The sequence below is a fragment of the Lycorma delicatula genome, chromosome 9 (assembly GCF_047948215.1).
Source record: "Lycorma delicatula isolate Av1 chromosome 9, ASM4794821v1, whole genome shotgun sequence".
In the NCBI taxonomy this organism is placed as follows: Eukaryota; Metazoa; Arthropoda; class Insecta; order Hemiptera; family Fulgoridae; genus Lycorma; species Lycorma delicatula.
The window spans coordinates 115698720-115724694 of record NC_134463.1 but is presented as its reverse complement, the minus strand read 5'-3'; the positions used below and the strand labels follow the sequence as shown (position 1 = coordinate 115724694).

Here is a 25975-nt window from a genome sequence, read left to right as displayed (position 1 = left end):
TCAATACGTACACCCATCAGCATGAGTTTCCATCTTGGGTTACAGTTTCACGTTTGGTAAGGTGTTACAACACCACCGAGTGTAAGTGTAAGATGCTGTTACGTTGCTGTGTAAAGGTATATGTTGTAATTTGTGTAGTGTTTATCGTATGGTATAGGTATATGTTGTAAAAGGTTCAGCAGCTCAGTCACCAAAGATGTTTGTGTGGGGTCTGGTGTTGTGATGAAAAACTACACTTTCCTGCTTATGAATTCTGGTAGCTTTATCTCGATTGCATGGCGCTATCTTTTCAGTTGTTGACATTGGAGGTTAGAATCAATCATTTGACTGGGCATCTCATAGTGAATCATTTTTTCCAATCTCACCACCCACCCGTACACGTAGTATCATTTTTAAAGGCATCAATCCTGGCTTCGCCCCACTTCAATCATCTTTCTGTAAATTATTGTCATACATGATCCACATTTCATTGCTCATAATGAACTGTTTCAAAAATGGTTTGATTTCATTCTGTTTTAGCAATGATATTTACAAATGGAAATTTGATCCATTAAATTTTTCATCATTAAACCAAATGGCACGCTAAAATAGTTTTTTATCTAGCATTCTTCAAATGATTCAAAACTGCTTCCTGGTTGATGTTTAGTTCATTTTCACGACACTATATCACTGTTGCTCAATTTTTCCCAAGATTTTGACTTCCTCAGTCATCAGCCTACCGGAACGAGGTCATCAAAATTTCGAAAGTAAAAACACTTGAATAACTTTGTGCAACACATACAAATACCGCATCATGTCCATTAACATCAAAAATTTTTTTAGCTGACTGAGTAGCATCCTGCCCTTTTTTTAATAATATTTCAAAACGTATCGAATTGCTTTTTATTACTTATTTTCATGGTGCAATAATTTTTAAATAAATAAACTAATATAATCAAAATCTTTCTAAAAATACTCAGTGATATGTTACTTTTCAAAAGCAAACAAGTACTGACAGATCTGATTAACATTATCAGAGTTGGGTGATCCTAAAATTATCTATCAATAGAATACAAAGAAATTTTTCCCCCTCATAATATAATGTAATTTACTTATAAGATTGTGAAATATATTGTAACAATTATACAGTAACACACATCTAAGCACGTAATTATAAATTTATAAAAGATAACAATGCCCCTAGTTTTTTAATCGCATTACAACTTAGGAGACATTAAAATTGCTGAAAAAAAAGGAAATGCTAACATTTTGATTTATTATAATATTGTTTTTCTTTATACTATTACAAACTATAATCTCTAGGAGGTAAAAATAATATAGAACAACATCTTTAAAACAAATTATAATATAATAATATAGGCATAAAAAAGCAATCACCAATAATAAAAATAATCTACAATGAAAAATGTACCCCTTGACATTAACTTGAACAGATTTCATAATCAAAAATGATAATAGATAACTAATAATAATTTTTGTTCTGGCTTAAAATTTTACTATTTAATTATTAAATGTTTTAATTAAAGATTTATAATTAACTGTACAGGAAAACAATTATATACATCTTAATCAAATTACAACATTTTAATTTCAAATGTATAATTTTACATCATATTATTTATCAGTGATCATGAAGTACATCAAACATTATTTTCTATTGTTAAACAAAGAAAAGTTTAAAAGCTGATAGTTTAGCAAAGTTGCTACTTGAGAATGATTTGAAATTAACAAAATAACGATACAGAATAGACAATTTTCATAACTTGGAATTTTTGGAGTCATTCACTTTAATTCAATTCATAATCTTTTCTACATTAAGTAACTGCATTCAGAGATTTGTTCTACATAACTGTTTTGTACGGTTTATTATTTGTTACTACTAATTACTAACCAATAATTATATGTTATTAATCAGAGTTTTCCCAACTGAAAATGAGCACATAAATATTTTGTTTCCCTCAGAAATTAGTAGAATTATTTGTTAATTTATACTACTGGTCCTGATTTAATGTACGGCTGTTATACACATATAAACTACCTGAAATAGTAGCAGCATCAGTCTATTTGCTTTTCTGAGAGTAATGATGTTTTACACATCTATTTGTCTCTACAGAGATTGTATTACTAACACAATTTTAAATCATCTTTTTTTGTGGTCTTGGCAAGCTGATATGCAAAAGAACATTTAGCTCGATGGAACAGTTAACAGGAAAACATTTTACTCTTCATCTTCCCTAGTAAGGCTAGGATGGTTATGAAGATGGTTGTTATGAAGTTCTACCAATTTTCAGTATCGAATGGTGTCTGACATCAAGTATTCTACAATCATTACAATTATAGCATCTAAAATACCACTTGAGTAGAATAATTTTCAATTTTTAGATTATATATAAACCTATATATATATTATATATTATATATATAAACCTAAACTGACAACGATTGTTAACGTCTATATGCCTACAAGCGCCCATGATGATGATGAGGTAGAGTGTGTATACGAAGAGATTGATGAAGCAATTAAACACGTAAAAGGAGATGAAAATTTAATAATAGTTGGAGATTGGAATGCAAGCATTGGAAAAGGCAAGGAAGGAAATATAGTGGGTGAATACGGGCTGGGCAAAAGGAATGAAAGAGGGGACCGACTTATAGAATTTTGCACGAAGTATAATTTAGTAATTGCCAACACCCAATTTAAAAATCATAATAGAAGAATATACACTTGGAAAAAGCCAGGCGATACTGGAAGGTATCAGATAGATTATATCATGGTTAAGCAAAGATTTAGAAATCAACTCGTTGACTGCAAAACTTACCCTGGAGCAGACATTGATAGCGACCATAATTTGGTGATAATGAAATGTAGATTGGGGTTTAAAAACCTGAAGAAAAGGTGTCAGATGAATCGGTGGAATTTAGAGAAGCTTGAGGAAGAGGAGGTAAAGAAGATTTTTGAGGAGGACATCGCAAGAGGTCTGAGTAAAAAAGATAAGGTAGAAAATGTAGAAGAATGGGAGAATGTTAAAAAGGAAATTCTTAAATCAGCAGAAGCAAACTTAGGCGGAATAAAGAGAACCGGTAGAAAACCTTGGGTTTCAGACGATATATTGCAGCTGATGGATGAACGTAGAAAATATAAGAATGCTAGTGATGAAGAAAGTAAAAGGAACTATCGGAAATTAAGAAATGCTATAAACAGGAAGTGCAAACTGGTGAAAGAAGAGTGGATTAAAGAAAAGTGTTCAGAAGTGGAAAGAGAAATGAACATTGGTAAAATAGACGGAGCATACAGGAAAGTTAAGGAAAATTTTGGGGTACATAAATTAAAATCTAATAATGTGTTAAACAAAGATGGTACACCAATATATAATACGAAAGGTAAAGTCGATAGATGGGTGGAATATATTGAAGAGTTATACGGAGGAAATGAATTAGAAAATGGTGTTATAGAGGAAGAAGAGGAAGTTGAGGAGGATGAAATGGGAGAAACAATACTAAGATCTGAATTTAAGAGAGCATTAAAAGATTTAAATTGCAGAAAGGCTCCTGGAATAGACGGAATACCTGTAGAATTACTGCGCAGTGCAGGTGAGGAAGCGATTGATAGATTATACAAACTGGTGTGTAATATTTATGAAAATGGGGAATTTCCATCAGACTTCAAAAAAAGTGTTATAGTTATGATACCAAAGAAAGCAGGGGCAGATAAATGTGAAGAATACAGAACAATTAGTTTAACTAGTCATGCATCAAAAATCTTAACTAGAATTTTATACAGAAGAATTGAGAGGAGAGTGGAAGAAGTGTTAGGAGAAGACCAATTTGGTTTCAGGAAAAGTATAGGGACAAGGGAAGCAATTTTAGGCCTCAGATTAATAGTAGAAGGAAGATTAAAGAAAAACAAACCAACATACTTGGCGTTTATAGACCTAGAAAAGGCATTCGATAACGTAGACTGAAATAAAATGTTCAGCATTTTAAAAAAATTAGGGTTCAAATACAGAGATAGAAGAACAATTGCTAACATGTACAGGAACCAAACAGCAACAGTAGCAATTGAAGAACATAAGAAAGAAGCCATAATAAGAAAGGGAGTCCGACAAGGATGTTCTCTATCTCCGTTACTTATTAATCTTTACATGGAACTAGCAGTTAATGATGTTAAAGAACAATTTAGATTCGGAGTAACAGTACAAGGTGAAAAGATAAAGATGCTACGATTTGCTGATGATATAGTAATTCTAGCCGAGAGTAAAAAGGATTTAGAAGAAACAATGAACGGCATAACTGAAGTCCTACGCAAGAACTATCGCATGAAAATAAACAAGAACAAAACAAAAGTAATGAAATGTAGTAGAAATAACAAAGATGGACCACTGAATGTGAAAATAGGAGGAGAAAAGATTATGGAGGTAGAAGAATTTTGTTATTTGGGAAGTAGAATTACTAAAGATGGACGAAGCAGGAGCGATATAAAATGCCGAATAGCACAAGCTAAACGAGCCTTCAGTAAGAAATATAAGTTGTTTACATCAAAAATTAATTTAAATGTCAGGAAAAGATTTTTGAAAGTGTATGTTTGGAGTGTCGCTTTATATGGAAGTGAAACTTGGACAATCGGAGTATCTGAGAAGAAAAGGTTAGAAGCTTTTGAAATGTGGTGCTATAGGAGAATGTTAAAAATCAGATGGGTGGATAAAGTGACAAATGAAGAGGTATTGCGGCAAATAGATGAAGAAAGAAGCATTTGGAAAAATATAGTTAAAAGAAGAGACAGACTTATAGGCCACATACTAAGGCATCCTGGAATAGTCGCTTTAATATTGGAAGGACAGGTAGAAGGGAAAAATTGTGTAGGCAGGCCACGTTTGGAGTATATAAAACAAATTGTTGGGGATGTAGGATGTAGAGGGTATACTGAAATGAAACGACTAGCACTAGATAGGGAATCTTGGAGAGCTGCATCAAACCAGTCAAATGACTGAAGACAAAAAAAAAAAAAAAAGATTATATAATTCAACACTTAAAGATATTATTGTTAACTAAATAAAAGGCTTACTAATGTAACAAAACCTTACAGATAACATGTATTAGGCTTACACCTACAAAATTGTAATCATTTACTTAATAACCAGTCAATTACTTAATACATTACTAATAATAATAATAATTTACCGAATTAAAATTAAATCATGATTCAATTTAAAAGGAACTGAAAAACTCTTTCAGAGCCTAATACTTCACTAGATGCAATAAAAATTAAATTACGCATAACCTTTTTTCCAAGTGAAACAAGATTCACTTGAATTTTTAAAAAACTGGCAGAAATATAATGTATAATATTTTGCTTGTTTATAATTTTCACCCTATTTATTACACCTTCAATGATTTATAATTCAACCGGAGGCTTCCTCATGTCATACAATCTCAGGCTAGGCAGAGTCATTTGTGCAGGAACCATATACCCATTTTCAGATAACTTTTGTTCAGAATGCATTTAAACTGATCAAGATAAAATTATTTATCAGTAATAAACCATTCTCATCTGAATAAAAAAAATTCCAAATAAAGTGTAGGCTAGGTGGTGTTGCCGCCTGGAGAAGAAAGCAATCTAATCCTAATTCACTAGCACTCATTTTCCTAATTCATAATTCCTTCTTTTCTGTTATAAGTTTTGTGAGTGTAAATATAATCCAGATCTTCTATTATAAGGATACCAGTTCTTTTAGGATATGGATATATCATTGATATTACCCAGCAGAGGTGATTGCCAGTGGATCGACTTAGGTTTTCCATTTCCTGTCCAGTAACCAAATAACAAGCCGAATGGCTGAAATCACTATCAGTTACCTTAATTCCTTCTCAAATAAAGATACAATACAAACCCTGTTTATATAGGGATACAGTGTTTTTTTGACAAAAGGTATGTAATGTTATTTTAATAATATTATAATACACTGATGTTTGAAAAAACAGGAACAATTAAGTACAGTAACAAAAGGAAAAAGTTTAATATTAAAATCTTTGAATCACATTTATGAAATACATAATGAGTTTAAAAAACAAAATGTATTTCCTACTCAAAAATCAAAAAATACAAAGCAGTTCTAAAAAAAAAAAAATACTTCACAATGCTAATTTTATTTAGGCAAGCAACCTTGAAATATAAGATTGTTTATTCCAAATGAAAAATGCTGGAAAAATTGTTAAGCCAACAATGATTAACAAGTGAGATTTTGCATTAGTAGATCATTGAAATACAAAGATAAATTAGCAATTCTTCCTCTCCTTACCCAAACTTTCCTACCTTAATCCCTTTCTTGCCGAGCTATTTTACGGGTTTTGGCCATACTTACTGGATCAATGATAAAGTGTTGGATTTAGGGGAACTGTTATAAAGAAACCATCTTGAATTTAATGCCTGCTAAACAACAACAGGCATTAAATACTTAGTTATACAAAAATTTGTGGTTACTATTATAAATTAATTTTTTGAAGTTCAATTTATAAATATTTTTATATAAAAATATTTGTACTACATATTAATAATTAGACTATTTCAATGAAATGTACTAAAAATCAGTAAACAATAATTATGTTATACTGACCATATAATTTTTTTTCTATATAATTGTATACTATTAAATTGAATGATATATATTTTAAATATTTTACCAAGAACGTAACTACAATGATTACACTATCAGACTGATAAGTTAATTTAACATTATAATAACTTTTCATTAAAAATTATAAATAACACTGTCTAAAGAGATGCTTTATAAATTAAAATGATTAATTCTGTCACTCTACTATTATTAAAATGTCAGTTTAACATAATGAACAAAGTAAAACTTAGCATCGTTATTTTCATGGTTTTATTATTAGAAATAAAATCCTTGACAAAAATTTAATAAACAAACAAGTTATTTAAAAAAAAAGTAGTTCACAAACACCCAGATTTATTCATATATATCTGCACAAAAATATGACAATATAAAAATTAACTGTTTAACAATTTAAAAAATTAATAATATACTATATTTTATTGAGAAAATTATTTTTACCTTTACAAAATGTCCAGTAAAAGTATATTTTTTATAACATAATATTAAATTTATGCAAGTATTTTTTCATGCTAGTACTACCTTCATTTCAAGATATAACTTTTTAAATTTTAACAATAAAATTTTAAATATTTTATTTTTACAGATTATTTTATTTTATTCTCTCTAACAACTACTGCAAACCTATGCCCCATTTTAGTAACTTTACTTTTATTTATTATTTTTGAATAACAAAGAATTAGATTTATAGTGTGTGAAAAATGCCAAACACAATCAAGATTCAAACTGAGAACCTTTCACATGAAAGATTTTCTTTCAAATATTAGGATGGATTTTAAAATCTTATTATACTAAAAACAAGTTATTTTTAGAAATTATAATTATATATTTTATTTAGATAACATTAATAGCTTTAACAAATCTTTTTTTTTCTGAAAATAAATTGTTGTGCAGTTCTGCACAAGAAGACTGGCTTTTCATTATTTTACTTTGTTTCCTTCTGAAAAAGTATCAACTTATTCCAATCAAAAATTAAAAAAAAAAGCCTTTAAACTCTACACATAAGCATCAAGTTTCAACTCACTCACCACTGTGACTCATTGCATAAGTACATATGAAAATTAAATACACCACTACACTGTCAACATAAGCCTAAGATAAAAAATATATTTCCAGTCATCATGACTTTCAAAGTAAGTAACACTACCTGAATCTGCCGAACAATATTGCTAACAATAGATACCACAGATAAAGAAATTCAATGTTCTAACTTACAGCATCGTAACGAACTACAGTTCTAACTTGCCCCGCTGAAATGTTTTCACCTTAATCTGAGTGTAACTCAAAAACGATTCAACCAATCTTCATAAAATTTTCATATGCATAACTTCAGGTACACTACTAGAGTATACCCAGATTTCAATGAAATTGATGTAGTAGTTTTGGAGATTTTTGAGCCACAAATTTTTATACATAGTATTTTATATATAAATAATTAGACATAAGGAAACCGCAATTTAAATGAACGGTATTTTCATACTCTTCATACCTCGAAACATAAAGAAAATTCATTTTCACTTTCCACTCATTCCACGCAACCAAAAGTAATACTGTACTTTTCTTCAAAATGTCGGTAAACAATGCATCAAATTAAAAATGTATTATTTAATTAATAATATAGTTTCTATTTTTTACAATTTAATTCACAAAATGTTTATTTATTAATTCAAAAAGTAACAGCAGGCTTAGCCTAATTACAGTTACTTTACAATAGTTGAATTTTTTAGAGTATGAAACATTCTAACGCTTATGACATTTATGATATTTCTAACATTCTAACATTTATGGGAGTTTTAAACTAACGAATTTCAAATTTAATCTCTACCACTGAAATAAAAAAAATTATTTCCATTTTGATGCCTCACTAGAAAAAAAATTCAGTGGGTTAAACCAGATATTTTTCAAAAATTAATTTAGATAGGTGGTTTTATTTCAAAGCGGATTTATTTCTTTCTAACAGTAATGTATATTTAAAAACTGTACCTGCCCTTGTAAACAAAATTTTCAGAGAATAAATAATAGAAAATTTTGGTTATTAAACAAGAAAGTAAAAAACTGTTAGTTTACAAAACTTTTAAGGATGAAGGAAGTGTTATCTTATAATTCTTTGATAAGATAAAGAGTTCTTCCAATGCCAACAAAACCTCATTTAGAGAAAAATAAAAAAATGTAATTCCTTAAAGCAAAGTAGTAACAAACACTTACAGAATTCCTATTTCTAAGGGAATCATCCCAAAATACTTTAATAAGGATAAAAACTTAAAGTTTATAAACATTCAAATGCGTTTTATCAGACACTAACTATTTTTTTTCTAATGTGTATATACTGTGTCTATATTCAGATTTATGATCATCCGTATAATATTTTTTAATTATTTATTATTCTCATACAACATATAAATAAACTGAGTAAGCTTAACTTATCTGTATAAGCAAAGTTTGTGTGTAGACATGAATTGATATAATAAAAAGTATTTTCTTCTTGTAAACTAATAAAAACAACTATAAAAAGTAAAATTATTTTAATGTCATACAATAGCTTGCTGAATAAAATACAATTTGAAAAATCATTAATGTAAAAAAAAGTAAATGAATAAAAAAGTTAACACAATGCAAAGAAAATATAAAAAAGCAAAGTATTGTGAAAACTAATCAAGTATCAACGTGGTATTACACTTAATGCATTATCTATGATGATATTATTTATTATTGCACAATACAACATAATATAATCATATAATTTTATCGTAATAATACTATAATGCAACATACAATATTAAATTTTATATTATCACGCAAACAAACACAAATTATATACATACAATTCTACTACACTCATGTAATAAACAACAATTATATAAAACAATAAATCACCAGATCATTACAAAAACTAGAAACATCATTAAAAAATCAACCATATAATAAATAAAATTTTACAATAGTATAATATACGTAACTATTGTGTAATATTTTATCTATACGACTATATACTATGATAAAGATACATTTTATAGTATTTGAAGAACAAGTATACATATAAAAATAACTGGCAATGAAATTAACTACGTAAGGGGTGTGATAAAAAAAAATTAAAAAAAAAGAAATAAGAATATTTTTTTTAAAATTCTGCATGATGTGTCTTTAACTGAGTTTTATCTTTTTCTTTTATGATGACAACACTGTCTATAATTTATATTAATATTTTCATCCAAATTAGATGTACAGTTTAAATTTACAACCAATTAATTGGGATGTATTTTATTATTAATGGTGATTTATTTTGTTTGATAATGATAGAACAAAGAATGTGCAATAAAATTTACTTTAAATATGGAATAAAGAAGATGGAAGTAGTAAAGATGTTAGAGAAGACTGGCGAGGATGTTACATCAGCACCAAGAGTTTATGAGCAGTACAAACAGTTTCAAGAAGATTGTGAAGGCACCTGAACATCTAACATAACAACAACCAATGAAAATAGGACATCATGATCAATAATCATCGAATTCATATTAGAAAAGTTGCTAAAGAGGTGAGAATATCTTATAGTTCTTGTGAAACAATTTTGCCAGATATTTTGAGAATGAAATGAGTAGCAGCAAAATTTGTTCCAAAACTATTAAATTTCCAACAAAAGCAACAGCACTGAACAAGTGTTAACCGACACCGCTGATGACTCAGAATTACTCAAATGTGTCATAATAAGTGACAAAATGTGGGTGTACAGTTACGATATTGAAATGAAGGTCCAATCATCCCAATGAAGGTTTCCTGAAAAACCAATATTGAAAAAAGCAAACTGAGTTCAATCAAATGTTAAGGTTATCCTTATGTTTTTTTTTCAATTATTATGGTATCGTTCATTATGAATTCTTACCACAAGGTGTACGGTCAACAAACATTATTACTTAATAGTATGCTGTTATGAGATACAATCCAGAGAAAATAACCATAAATTTGAGCAAATAATTCTTTTGATTTTGCATCACGATAATTAATATTGCTCACACTGCATTATTAATTTGTGATTATTTGGCCAAAAATAACACCATACTGATACTACAGCCTTCATATTTTCCCGACAACTTTTTCTTGTACCCACCGATTAAGAGACTATTAAATGGTAACAATTTATAATATATGAAATGAAAAAAAAAAATTCTTAAGCAAACTTAACGGTATACCAAAAAGTGCTTTGAGGATCAGAAAAAATACTGCCGAAAGTCCATTGAATCTCTAAGGACTACTTTGCAAAGTGTAACAATATACAAGAATAAGTAATTTTTGTTTGATAAAAATTATTTTTTCTGAATTTTTCTATCACACTTTCAATGTATGTGTATGCATGTATCGATGTTTACTTATAAACTCAAGAACTGCTGGAATCGACCTGAATTTTTTCAATATTTTAACTAAACTATAAGGTCAGCTTTAGGTACACATGTATCCTGATAAGACTAACAGAGCAATAAAATTTAAACAGAGAGCAGTAAAAATTAAATATTTCATATTTAACATCATTATTTTTCAAATAGTAATATTTTGAGTAGCTAAATAAATCACTTTTTGTAAGAAAATTACTGAATGGTTTCAACAAATACGCTTTTAAAAACCAGTTAAATTTTAATATTTCATCAGCTGTAGCAGCTATTTACAATATAGTATAGTAAAAATTGTGACATTTACACTTTACTACAATTATTTTAGATAGACAAGTGAAATAATTTTTAGTGGTAAGCAGTATCTATGAAACGCATTATGAATGAACTGCATTCTATGTCTTACATGCCCAAAATACACTTTACAAAAAAATATCTGATGTGGACACCACATGACTTTCTTGTACATCTATTAAATTACATATACAATTTTTTTTTTAAAACTGAAATGTAGGTTAAATTTTATTTTATTAATAACTTTCGATATTTAGTCATATTGTTTTTTTTTATTGTTATTACTGAATTTTTATTTATTATAAAAATTTACAGTCAGATGTTAATAATTATTAACAAATCTATATATTTAAATTAAAAAAAAAGTAAAAAAAAAAATACGTAAATTAAGTCAGATTTAAACCAATGTGCATTCCCCTTGTAAGATCCAAATATTTCAATAATTAAAATTTTATTTTGCTATAACTCTGGAACCAATGAAAATAATTATCACTATATTGTTGAAAAGCTCTCAACAAGGGATTATTACTGGAGTTAAAAGTCCAAAATACAAATGTTTTGGATTTTGGACTTTTTTGGCCCAGTTGATTGCCATTAAGAAAGGAGGTGCACAACTAGATGTTACAACAATTCTAAATCCAAAATTTCAACATCCTACGGCTAATTATTTTTGAGTTATGCGAGATACATACATACATACAAACGTCACACCAAAACTAATGAAAATGGATTCAGGTATGGTCAAAATGGTTATTTCTGTTGAAATTTAGTAACTGAAATTTTTCACATTTAAAATATTTCCTGTACTTCGTACAAGGAAGTAAAAAGTTATTAAAAGATTTTCTTATGAAACACTGTTAAAAATTTTGACTTGAAATTTCCCTTCCAGGTAACAAATAAATACAGTATCTAGATAAACGCCAGATAGTTTAATTTTTTTTTACATTTCTACATTTACATAAAATAAATTTTCAACATTACTGTGTTAAAAATAAAAATATGATACCTTCAAAAAATTTGATACAATCCTCTTTGGTTTTGATAAACAGTTTTGAAATTGTTTACAATTAAAATTTTGAAATTGACTGAAAATGGTCTAATCAAAGGTTAACTACAATTATCAAAACATAACAGTAAGGAAGAGAGAGAAAATTTTATTTACAGTAGATAATATTCAATCTTTCACTAAAATAATTTAAACTGTGACGATATTCATTCAGACTAAAAGAATGTTATGGGAAAAGTTTTTAGTGTACCTTAAACTTATTTAAATAGCTATTGTTTTGGCTATTTCATTTTTCACTGTCAGTGATTACATCATAAATTTTATTGTTTTTCCAAGGAAATATAAAATACCCATAAAACTAGTTCAAACCTACTTAACTCTCAATTAAACAATACCGTAATAAAATAACTTTAGACATTATTTTAAATATAAGTAAATTCATTATTTATTTAAAGGATGCAAATCATAACGTTGAGTAAATATTATTATGCATTTCAATTTTTTAATTATTTACATTATACAAAGGTGGTGGCAGGGAAGTTTTAACCAGTCAAGCTGTTAATTCCTGATACAGTGCCATTAATTAACCTCCAAAAAAAAATAAATCACCAGTAAACAAATGTTAAAATCTAATTATAAAAAAATAATCTATTTTTTTATAATTACTGTTTACAACAACATAGAATAAAATATGGCTTTTCCTGATAATATAAGTGGACAATTAGATTACGTTTTACTTTCTGACATTTTTTCACTTAGTATGCATTATTGTACTGAAACAATATGTTTACCTGATATTCTAAGTATTTTCATGTAAAACTTGAAAATACTTAGATAAATAGAAAATAATAAATAAATAGATAAATAGAAATAATAGATTTCCAAATAATTTTAATATTCTTAATAATTTGAAGAACATTAAATGAAAAATTTCCCACATTCCAGAGTGTTTGTTTATGCACGTACTAGTCGCACAGTTTTTCTCTAATCCTTTCCTTATTTTTATCAAGTTTATAACCTTTGCTTACGTTCAGTTTCTTATTCACACAGCCAGCATTTTTTATAAGCCTACCTCCTTAAAAATCAACAAAAACATGAAAAATATTATATCACTTTTTTAATTCTTTTTTAAATTTTAATTTTTTTGAAGTAGGCAACAAGTAAACGGAAGACAATTTGTAATTAGTTATTTGTTCTTTTTAACTAAAAGCAAACTTAAAAAAATTAAACAAAAATTAAAAAAGCATTTTTGAATCTTTAATGCCTTTTTAAGGGTCAGTTTTAAGTTTATTTTATTAGAAAATAATTTTAATCTAGCTTTTTTAAAAGTTTTCTTAACTATTTTTAAATAGTTTACACTTATAAACAGATAACAATATTTGCCTGATTACTGCCTTGCCGCTTGTTTTATTTTTATCTTTTGTATGTATCATTAAAAAAAATGTTTGTAAGTTTTGGAAAAACATTACAATATCATGTTGAATTACATCAATACAAGTAATGTTGAAGCACGGTGATCACATCACATACTTCCTGTCATAACATATTTACATCTACATAAATTAGTCATTGCCTATAGATTCTATTTTTTGACAAGCCTATAAACATTTTTTTTACAGGTAAGATTTTTGTTTTGCTTATATATTTTATGTAAGACTGTTTGTATATTAAGAAACAGTTCATAACAGTAATGGTTGTAGGCAAACTGGCAAGAGTTATAAGGTACTCTAGCATATGATTATTTTTCTCAAGAATAACAAACATCAGGCTTAAAGAGAAGAGTGAAACGGTTTATCATTGCTTTCATCACTGAGCCACATACATGGATGGTTACATATCAGCATACCAAAACTGACCAAAATACAAGAAGTATATTCAGCCTTATAAATGATTCATTCTGCACACTGTAGAGATTGGTAGTGTCAAAATGAACATTTGGACAGGACTAATACTGTTGGTATATCAGGTGTTTAAAACACAATGTCACATCTGTAAGAAAGACTTGGAGAAATAAAGCACAGCGATAAATTAATTTACCGCTTCCTGTTATGAAGTAATGAATTTATATAACTGCTTCAACTCAATAGGGAATTTTATTTTTTCAATCACTAAGTTCTTCAACTCTTTTAAGAGGAGTCTGATGCAGAATTATTACTCAGAAGCCAAATATTAGGATTATCTGAGGCACTGTCATATAATAACTACCAGCCCTATTACAATGACCAAAACGAAGCTCCGACTTTACTGCACTCGTCAACTCATTGCAAAGAATAATCAAGGCCCACATATCTCAACATTAACATACAACAAATGAAGAAATGCATAACGATGTGGAGGAAACTTTCACACCATAACTCCAGAGATGGTTCACGACACGTCAAGGAGAATGTGAAGACGCACAAGTCTATGTATTCAGCACGATGATGCATATACAGATCCACTAGATAATAATTTGCAAGTACGAATGTATATTAATGTTGAAACTATATATCAGTCTACAACAAATATTGTTTAGAGGTATTGGGTTTACGCAGACATACTTTTGATTTTATATCAAAATAGCCCTTACTTAAAATACCTGCCTATTAATTACAAAAAAGAATACTGAGAAGCACAATATTGACAAAATAAGTATCTATGACAATGTTTCAGCCAACTTCGGCAAGTGTAAATTTAGCTTAAAATCATTACAGAAATGAAACCTTCAACTCAGATTATCCATCATTATTTACCTTAAATAGGTAAGAAAAAATCTATCTCACAACAGGTTGAGATAGTGTAAATCTTTAATTGATCAAAGATATACTCCTTCCTATGAACAACCTTTAAGGAGGGAACAACAATTTAATTTTCTTACGGCAAAATTTTCACAAAAAAAATTTAAATAAATCTAAAATGCTATATGATATTGATCTATTGTTGTTCAACAATTAAGTTTCTACATCTGATTCCTATTTATTACTTAACTCTTATAAAATTACTTTTTAATAAACTAATTTTTGTAACTATTCTCCGTCTACTTTATATAGAGGCCTGAAGTAAACAATTGCATGCACATGGTACGTGTAAATACATAACAAATACACATTTGACAACTTCAACCACTTGATGCAATCCACCGAGTGGACAAAAATGACATTACTTTTTAAAATAGCTACCACACAATAAGAACATTAATCATTACTTACGCCTGTTACTAATCTCAGATTTTCACACTATTATGTAATTATAAATATTTCAGGTCTACAGCAATGTAAGCAATGCATTATTATTGAAAAATTTATACTAATTTCAGTTTCCTAATTTTATAATATTCATATTATTTGGTACTTGAGGCCTAGAATAAACAAACATTTCATGTGTTAGTGTAAGTATTTGAATTGCAATTCGGTACATATCACATATGATGTTATACACACAATAGCAATACTTCATACCTATTTATAGTTTTATGACACAGTTAAATTATATTTCCAACACTATTTTAAAAACTGTTACTTGGTTTTGTGAAACGTCATTGTTATTTTAACTGTGGCATTGTTAACTGCTTGTGATAGAAGTTACTTCGAATGAGGAGGTTGTTTTTATTATTAATTTGGTTTAAATAAGTATCTTACTGAAATTTATGACTTACTTGCTTTATTACAGTGCTAGAAATTAAGTTTTTGTTTATAAGTGTTTCTAAGAGTTGTGAAATTTAATAACTATGGTCAAAAGTCCTTCTTGCTGTATAGTTAGACACAGATAAGGTAAAATATTAGGAACTGGGGAAAAGATGATAGTTCTTAATGCTTTCAATAATTGTCATGAAAAATACCCTACTTTAAAAATTAAACTAGCAGAAGTGCTTACATCTGAATTCACAGGTGTATCCATTTCAAGTACTGAAAGATGGCGAGTTGAAAGGAAAAAATATGGAGTAGTATAGACCCAAAAAAGAAAATAAAACTTCAAAACCCATCTTAGGCCAATTTGATGATTTCAATAAAAATGTTATCAAATCCAAAATTCACAGTTTATTTTTTAAAAAAATGAATTGCCCTCACTCAAAAAGGTACTTTCAGCTGTAAAAAAAGTGATCAGGATTTACCCAAAATTAGTCAGGCTAGTTTATATAAACTTCTTTTATCAATGTGTTTCAAATTTGCAGGAAAAAGCAGAAATAGTTTTATCATTGACAGAGATGACATTAAGATTTGGCGAAGGAATATTTGAAATAGATTAAAGAGTTTAGAAGAATGAGAAAAAATGCTTTTTATGTGGATAAAACTTTAATAAACGAAGGTCATTCAGTCAATAAAATTTGGTGTGAACTTCCATTAAAACATCTAAATGGGCTTTTCTCTCTGGTTTAAGTATCAGTATATAATCTCCAAGTAACAAAGAAAAACAGCTGACTGTGGGTTATGTAGGAAATGAAGATGGATTTGTGATAGGTGCATTATTAGTTTTTGAATCCAACAAAACGGGTAATTACCACAAAGAAATGAATGGTAATTTTTTTTAAAAACTGGTTTAATATAATTATGAAATTAATTCCCCAAATAGTGTTATTGTTATGGATAATGCACCATACCATAGTGTAAAATTAGAAAATATTCTGAATACATCATGGCTAAAAGCGAATAAAGTATCATGGCCGAGAGAAAAACAAATTTCATTTGATTCTACATTTTTAAAGATTAAACTTCTAGAAGTTAAAAAAATAAGCAAAAATTTAACGAATATGTAATCAATGAAATGGCTGAGGCAAATGGACCTACAGTATTACAGCTTCCACCATACCACTACAATCTGAATCCAAAGGAAGTAGTCTGGAGTTCAGTTAAAGGATTTGTAGCTTGGAATAGCAAAACTTATAAACTGGTTAATGTGTGGATTTTACTTGAAAACAGTACCTCAAAGTTAACGGCAGATAAGTAGCGGAACATTGTTAAACATGTGCTGCAAGAAGAAAAAATGTAGAAGATGGATTATTTTGTTGATATTAATTTTGAAAATGACTCCTCATAATTTAATTTAGTGAAGATGAGGTGTTGACAGGATGTGATTATTCGTTGGGTGATTCACCATAAGAAATTGAGAAAAATCACCATAAAGAAATTACGAAAAATGGTAATAAATCATAAAATATTTTTTTAAATTATGTTATGCACGTAAGTAGAATTACAGGATTTGTGTAAGCACTTCAATTATTTACAAACCTATTTATGTTTATTATTTCATTAAACTATTATTATTTTGTATAGCTACTACTGTCTATGACATTACTGCTCTAATGGTAAAACAAGATTAGCATCGAAGATAACAATAAAAATTATAAACAATTATAACAATAAATTATATAATTAACAATTTGTAACCTTTTCTTAATTTAATAAACATTAAATGTTTTGGAATATACCAAGCAATAGGCAACTATTTCTATATTATTATTATAGAAACTAAATCAGGAACGCGGTAGCTATCGTGTAATTTTGTGTAAACCCAGTTCATATTACCTCGCTCGGCATCTGTTTTGTTTACTTCAAGCCTCAAAGTAAAGTAGACAGATATTAGTTTCCATGCATATTGCCAAGAAAGCAGAATCTATTCTGTTTAATCTCATTCTAAAAACCACTGTTAGAAATATTTATTTTATAAGTGATGCTTTACTGGTCAATTAATATTTTTAATTATTATCTCTATATCTTTCATTTATTTTATTTTTTCTTATTTATACTGTTTCCCAGAGTCTAGAGAAGATGATTTGGTTTAGATTTTAAGTAAACATTTATACGAGGGTTATTTTTTTTTAAGGTCCGATCGGTCACGAAATTAAAACCACAGTGAAAATAAAAAATTTTTTATTTGTAACAAGTACTTACATAGTTACGCTACGCATTATTTCTCTACATAGTCGCCACTCCGATTTAAACATTTGTCATAACGTATTACCAACTTTCCAACACCCTCATAGAACGGAGCCGCCTGTGTTTTCATCCATGTTTTTACGCTGGTCTGCAGCTCGATATCTGTGCCAAAATGTTGTCCTCCTAGTCAGCGTTTCATGTGAGCAAAGAGGTGAAAATCAGATGGAGCCAAGTCCGGGCTGTATGGTGGTATGGTGTGTGATCAAACACTTCCCAACGAAAACGCTGCAGGAGCTTCTTTGTTACAGCTGCAGTGTGCAGCCGAGCATTGTCATGGAGAAAGACAATGCCTGATGACAACATTCCTCTCCGCTTATTCTGAATTGCCCTTCGTAGACGCCACATTCCATGAGTTCCACCAAGAGAACTCCATTCCGGTCCCAGAACACAGTAGCCATACACTTTCTGTTGGAGAAGGTTCGCTTGAACTTCTTTGGTTTACTGGGAGAATGAGAATGCATCCACTGTTTGGATTGTTCTTTTGTTTCTTCAGTTTCAAAATGGACCCATGTCTCGTCCCCTGTGACAATTTTATTCAAAAAATCTTTTCCTTCATTATGGTAGCGCTGGAGAAACGTTAGGGAGGCATCCATTCTCATTGTTTTGTGATGGTTGGACAGCATCTTGGTTACCCATCTCGCACACAGTTTGTGGTACTGAATGGTGTAGAGAGCTGACTTTGAAATTCCAGGAAACTAATCACTCAATACAGAAATTGTGAACTGACGATTTTCTCGAATTGCCTAATCCACTCGCTCAACAACATCATCAGTTGACACTCGCTTCCTTCCCTAACCGCCTGCATCATGAACATCTGTATGTTCTGCTTTAAAGTTCCTGCACCATTGTCGCACTTTCCTTCACTCATTGAAGTTTCACCGTACACATTACTTATTCGTCGATGAATTTCAGCTGCATTACACCCCTCAGCCTGAAGAAATCGAATTACCGCATGCACTTCACGCTTGGTGGGAGATGCTATTGTTGTAGACATGTTTACGTGCTAGCTGCGTGTTCAGAACTAAACAAAGTGACGCGGCATGATTGAAGCCCATACTAGAGATGCTGCGCAACACATATGCGCAAAGGTTCATCCGATTTTTGCGCGGGTTTTTATTTCGCGACTGATCGGACCTTGAAAAAAAAATAACCCTTGTAAATAGCTTTTGGTGTTCACTAGGTTTAAATAAGAAACCATATAAAAAATGATGACAAAATTAAAAAATTAAATCTATCTTGAAATGACAATTGTAGAAAAAAATATCTAACACTAAAGAAATTAAGCTTTTATCACATTCTACATAAATAAAAATTAACATAAATTACAAATGTTATCATCATATTCATTTATGAATTATAAGCAAAATAAAAAAGCTAGGAAAGAACTGCATAACTTTCCCGGCTACACGATCAAGTTATGCTGTTCATTTTTGCCATTTTGAAATTCAATCATTTTAAGTTTTATTTGTACCTTTATGATAAAATAATTTCTTTTTATGCAAAAAAAGTAACCAAAATTATGAATCCTTTTTTTCACATTTTTATGTGAAAATATTTATTTCTAATTTTTTTATGGATAATTGAATAAATAAATTTGAAATGACTGATCATTTCTATACATATTAAGGATCTAATGAAAGTTGAGTAGTTTTAGCTTTCAAACAGTTCAAAGTGGACTACTGTTTCATACTCTTGTTTTTTTCCAAATGTAAACAATACGTAAAAGAACAGCAAGTGAATACAGAACCAAAAAATGTTCAATTAGACAGCTTTAATTATTTCTTTGACATATTAAAAAAAAGAAAATGTATTGCAATAAATTTTAATGTGATTGATTTAAAAAGATTTTTTTATTAAATATAAAACTACATGTTTGGTTATATTTAAATCTACTAATTTTAATTTTTGAAGCCAATAAGTTGCTCAACAAAATAAAGCAACAAACAAAAATCTTTAATATTATATTACCATCATGATTTCAAAAAATAGGTTTTCAACTTTTTGAAAATCTGGGGCACATGCATCAAGGGGCATTTTTTAATGATTAAAACATTCACTAAAATTGATTTTAAATAAATTAAAAATTTACACAAAAAAAGATTTTCTATTTTTTTTTTTTTTAATTTGGTACCTTCCCCACAGGAGAAATTATTTTATGACTATTGTTTGACAAAATAAGTTTGAAAATTAAAAATTTAATTCTGAAAATTTCAAAAAACGTTTTTTTTCATTTTTGGAGCTCCGAGCCCCAATAGGGAAGCATTAGAGTAAAATTAACTTTTAAGGAAATAATCTAGGTGGTAATAATAAATTTAAAAAAATACTTTTTAAAATACCAGGGGACCCGTGCTGTTCTGCAGAATTACTAAATAAATTAAATCAGTCATAATGGATAATTTACTGGTTCATAAGACTACCTTCGAGAGAGAACCTTAGCTGTACATCAATCCTTAGGTTTCATCTCACTTTCACCTTTTTAAAAGATTTTGCACATGATAGGACAACATGCAACTGTTTACAGCTAAAATTTGGTTCAGATAGGTAGATTCCTACTTGATTCAGAGTCTGTCCTTTCTTGCTCATGGTCATGCAAAGCGCTAACCATATAGAAAATTGTCTTTGTTTAAAGAAAGTGGGACAATAGTGTCAGACCGAGAAGTCAACTCGAGGCAGAAGCACCCATTGTCCAGCAATCACACCTGTTATAATTTCCTCATCCAAACTGTCGTCATAAATTTTTCTGACTATCAGTCTCCTTCCATTCAATAATCCCTTTACTGGATTTAATTTTCACAGCAACATTACAATGCTACCTTCTTTTAAAGTCGACATGTGTGGCAGCAAACAACTAATTTTTAGGGAATTTAAAAATTTGGTGGAAAACTGCAACAGTTCACTCTCTTCCTTTGTTATTAATGCATTCAAATTCATATAAGTTCTTGATTCTCCTGGAATAAGATGAAACAATGCTCTGTTGATTTCATCACAATGCTCATTTTTTGGTGCAAAAATTACAATAGTCAAAAGATTTTGAAACATCTGGAAAAGAGAGAAAATTTCAGCCGTATATTTCACATGGGATTGGTATTCACCAGTCCAATGATGAAGAATTATGTCAAGAATTTAAAAATAATGAGATCCATAATTACGTGACAAGTCGACTTTTGCTCCTAATGAAACAAATGAGATTGCATTATTGTACTGATGAATATTAACTCTGAAATTCTGTAATTTTTCATCACTACCAGCATATAATTTTCCCACTTCCTTGAGTACTGTAAAGTATGGAAGTTTGATTTTTACATCGTAACAATAAAGAGTGTAACCACCAGTAACCAGGCCAGTAGTTCCAATAATCAAATTTGAACAATGAACCCAATTCAGTTTAACCTATGACACTATTAGTTGTTGGACTTTAGTGAAATAAGATTGGTTTTTGTATTTACAGAAAAGTACTTGGAAATTTCCATCACCTTTCATATGTACCACAGATTTATGTTCTCCTTAAAAGTTGAAGCGGATTCAAATACTTCCTTCATCATTGAAGTGCGCCTTTTTTTAAGAATATCAATATCCATAGTGTCAGAACTTCAGTCTTGATTTCAGTTTTGCAATTTGGTCTTGATTTCTTCCACTACAAGTAGCGCCACATGTAACCATATCAAATTTATTAATCTTCGTTAAATTATATCTTTCTTAAATTCCTTGATTGGAATCTGTCATAAAATTTAGTGTCTTGTTTTTTAAAAATTTTAGAAGCCTTTGCTCTTATTCTACAAATAAGCAGTTTAACGTTCTTTATAGAAAAAAAAAACTAATAGAAAGTTGGAAAAATACGAAAATTCAATCCCCAGTTTTAACAACTTCACTCAACAACAGCAAGGTGACTACTGAACAACTGAACAGGGAGATCACTAACACAGGTATTTATAAGGATGCATTTGCTCTGCCATTAATCAGCAAGTAAACCAATCAGAGAGTAGATACATCTGTCTTGTTAATGGTTATGCATTAATTGAATAAGTGTATGTAGATGTAAGTTTGAAGGAAAATGTAGAGGTGATGTGGAAACCTCATTTAAATTTCTCAGTGTTTTAAGAGTCTAACACAGTCTGTATCTTAATTTGTTGCTGAGATATTACAGTTAAAAAATACATTAGAGTATTAGAAAATCGATGTTCCCTCAAAATTTTATCAGAATTGAGTGAGCGAAGTCAGTGTAGGCTCATTTGATGTGGCTTAACATAGTGAATGTTTTAAGACTTCAATGTAACTTCTATCTGAAAAGTTGGTGAGATATCTCATTTTTAATGCTGCTAAAGTACAGATTTGAGTAACAGGAAGCTATGCTTCCTCAAAACTCCTCTCAGAATTGAGTGAAGTCTGTGCATGCTTGTTAAGTGTGGCCTGATGTAATGAGTGTTATAAAAATCCAATGAAGTTTGTACCTTAATTAGTTACTGAGAAATTGCAGAAAAATTATTTTTACGTTTTTTTTTTTTAATAAATAAAATAAAGATTCATAATTCTAAATAAACAAACTTGTAATTTTCTAGGAAGGGGGTGAAAATTTTTGGCTAATTTCGTTTCAAGAAATACTAAAGAGTTAAGAGCTATTGAAAAACTAAGATTTTTACATTTTAAATGCAATGGATAACTTGCACAAGGGATTTAAATTTAAAATAAATTTATTCTAAATTCAGCGTTATGTAGTAATATTTTTTGCTACAGACCACTGGAGTGTGATGAGAAAAAAATGTTATATGGTGGTTGGAAGACCTATTGATGTGCAAAATATAGGCACAAAAAACTCCAATTAACTCCATTTCTAAAGAAAAATATACTAAAGGAAGAAAATATATAGCCATTTTTGGGGAGGGGATGAATATTTTATAAAGCCGTTTGGTAATTTGTGATTTTGATAAAAAAAAACTTCAACTTATGTAAGAAATATTTTTTTTGCTAAAATGCCCCAGTAAAGATTTGCAATTTATTTCAGTCAAAACATCCCCAACCCTTTTTCCAATCTTTGGAAAAATTGAATAAATTCCTTCCCCTAAAGATATCTGTCTACCAAATTTGAACAAGTCAGTCAAAGGGATTCAGAGTTATAAGATCAAAAACAGGCCAGTATACATACATACATACATACACGCACAAATGTCTGACAAAAATAGATTTTGTGGACTTGGGAGCGTTGGAATAAATTTATTTTCACTGATCATTTACAATTTATTTAAATGTAATTTTTTTTTTGTTAAAAAAGTTTTTTAAAAATGTCTCCTTAAGGCATAAAACTTAAACAAAAACCAATTTCTTAGATTTTTTTGACCGATTTACATACATTCCCATTATAGCTGTAGCAATATTTTTTCTCTTCAACCAGAAAAGTAAAAATGAGAACTTGGAAATAACCCAGCCAAATGCAAAATTCTTTAAAATAAAACATTAATTACAAATTTTTAAAGAAGGTAAGAGTATAACAATAAATTTTGGTAAGCTACAAAGCAGGAAAGGAAATTTTCAAATATCCATACAACTGTTTTTTGTAACATATAAATGCTACTAATTTATATATGCAAAACGTTACTAACTGAACAGGAAACTTAACTTATACTAAAAAGATTAATTGCAGTACGGATATGATTAATTTAATTGATAAACAAATCACACAAAATAGATAAAAACTGATTATTAGAAAAATCAACTGAATAAAAAGTGTAATTTTATATGTAAAATCGCTCATGTATTTCTGACAAAAAGTAATACTTATTTCTGATAAACTCATTTTTTTATACAATACCTGGTATTATTAGATTAGCACTTCTAAATTCAACACGTTTATCATCAAAACATACTTGATGTCTTTTACTAAGCCAAGCCGTTTGAGGTGGTACTTTATCAACAACTTTTACTAACGATGCAAGATCATTTGATATCAAATAGGATACCATATTACGACCAATAAATCCACATCCTGTAAGGAAAAAATAACCACAATAAATAATTATGATTGCAAACACACACACACACACATATATATATATATATATATATATATATATATATACAGAATGTTTCTAAAATGGTAGGCTGGCTATACTTTTTCAGATTCCACTTGTAAAACTAAACATAAAATATCCTTAGGAAAAATGGCAATTTCTCCTTCGTTCTCACCTGTCCACCAATTTGTTATTTTTATATAAAAGTTTATATCTCAAATTTGGATAGAGAAATCACATTAATATTTTGTAAGCGTCTTTGTACTAATGTTTCAAAATAAGAAAAAAAATCAGGACTTAATACCTTTGCAAATTATAAAATGGTAGACATTTTTATTTTTCAATCCGTTATATATCCATAAGTACAAGTTTTATCAAAATGTATGTTTACTAAAATATTAAGCCTTTTATTTTGAACAAAATCACATTTTATTTTTTTAAATCGGTAAACAAATAGCCGAGTTATGGCAGAAAATTGATGTTGTAATTTTGTATCTGATTTCATGTCATGCACTTTAAGTTCAATTTGATTAAATATTAATTGCTTTTATTTATTGTTAATTCTAATATTGTAAATTAGTATCAAATTAAGTAATAATTTTTTCAAAATAAAATTTATCATATAAGAAAGGGAGTCCAACAAGGATGTTCCCTATCCCCGTTACTTTTTAATCTTTACATGGAACTAGCAGTTAATAATGTTAAAGAACAATTTAGATTCGGAGTAACAGTACAAGGTGAAAAGTTAAAGATGCTAAGATTTGCTAATGATATAATAATTCTAGCTGAGAGTAAAAAGGATTTAGAAGAAACAATGAATGGCACGGATGAAGTCCTACGCAAGAACTATCGCATGAAAATAAACAAACAAAACAAAAGTAATGAAATGTATTAGAAATAACAAAGATGGACCAATGAATGTGAAAATAGGAGGAGAAAAGATTATGGAGGTAGAAGAATTTTGTTATTTGGGAAGTAGAATTACTAAAGATGGACGAAGGAGCGATATAAAATGCCGAATAGCACAAGCGAAACAAGCCTTCAGTCAGAAATATAATTTGTTTACATCAAAAATTAATTTAAATTTCAGGAAAAGATTTTTTAAAGTATATGTTTGATTGTCGCTTAATATGGATGTGAAACTTGGAAGATTGGAGTACCTGAGAAGAAAAGATTAGAAGGTTTTGAATTGTGATGCTATAGGAGAATGTTGGAAGTTGGATGGGTGGATAAAGTGACAAATGAAGAGGTGTTGCGGCAAATTGATGAAGAAAGAAGCATTTAAAAAAATATAGTTAAAAGAAGAGACAGATTTATATGCCACATATTAAGGCATGCTGGAATAGTCGCTTTAATATTGGAGAGACAGGTAGAAGGAAAAGATTGTGTAGGCAGGCAATGTTTGGAATATGTAAAACAAATTGTTAGGGTTGTAGGATGTAGGGGGTATACCGAAATGAAACAACTAGCACTAGAAAGGGAATCTTGGAGAGCTGCATCAAACCAGTCAAATGACTAAAAAACTTATGACTAATATTTACAATATTTTTACCTTATGACAACCAATTGTTACGTTTCTAATTTTTTCTAGTGAATTTTATATTTTTATATGTTTTAATTCTAAATTATTATAAGGTCCTCCTGAAGATACCAGAATAGTCAAAAAGGTTTGAGGAAAACACGTAATATATTGGTAAGCTGAGCGGTTTATACTTCTTTCTTGTAGCAATTGCCCATATCTCAACTCCATTGT

General features: G+C 29.1%; 1 protein-coding gene across 1 annotated transcript in view; it reads right to left on the bottom strand.

Annotated features, from left to right (window-relative positions):
- LOC142330447 (uncharacterized) overlaps positions 1-25975 on the bottom strand; it is a 95250-nt gene that overhangs the window by 32102 nt on the left and 37173 nt on the right. The window contains exon 4 of the mRNA XM_075375688.1: positions 24024-24197. Coding sequence (XP_075231803.1) covers positions 24024-24174 — 151 coding nt within the window. The 5' untranslated portion in view covers positions 24175-24197. The remainder of the gene's footprint in view (positions 1-24023; positions 24198-25975) is intronic.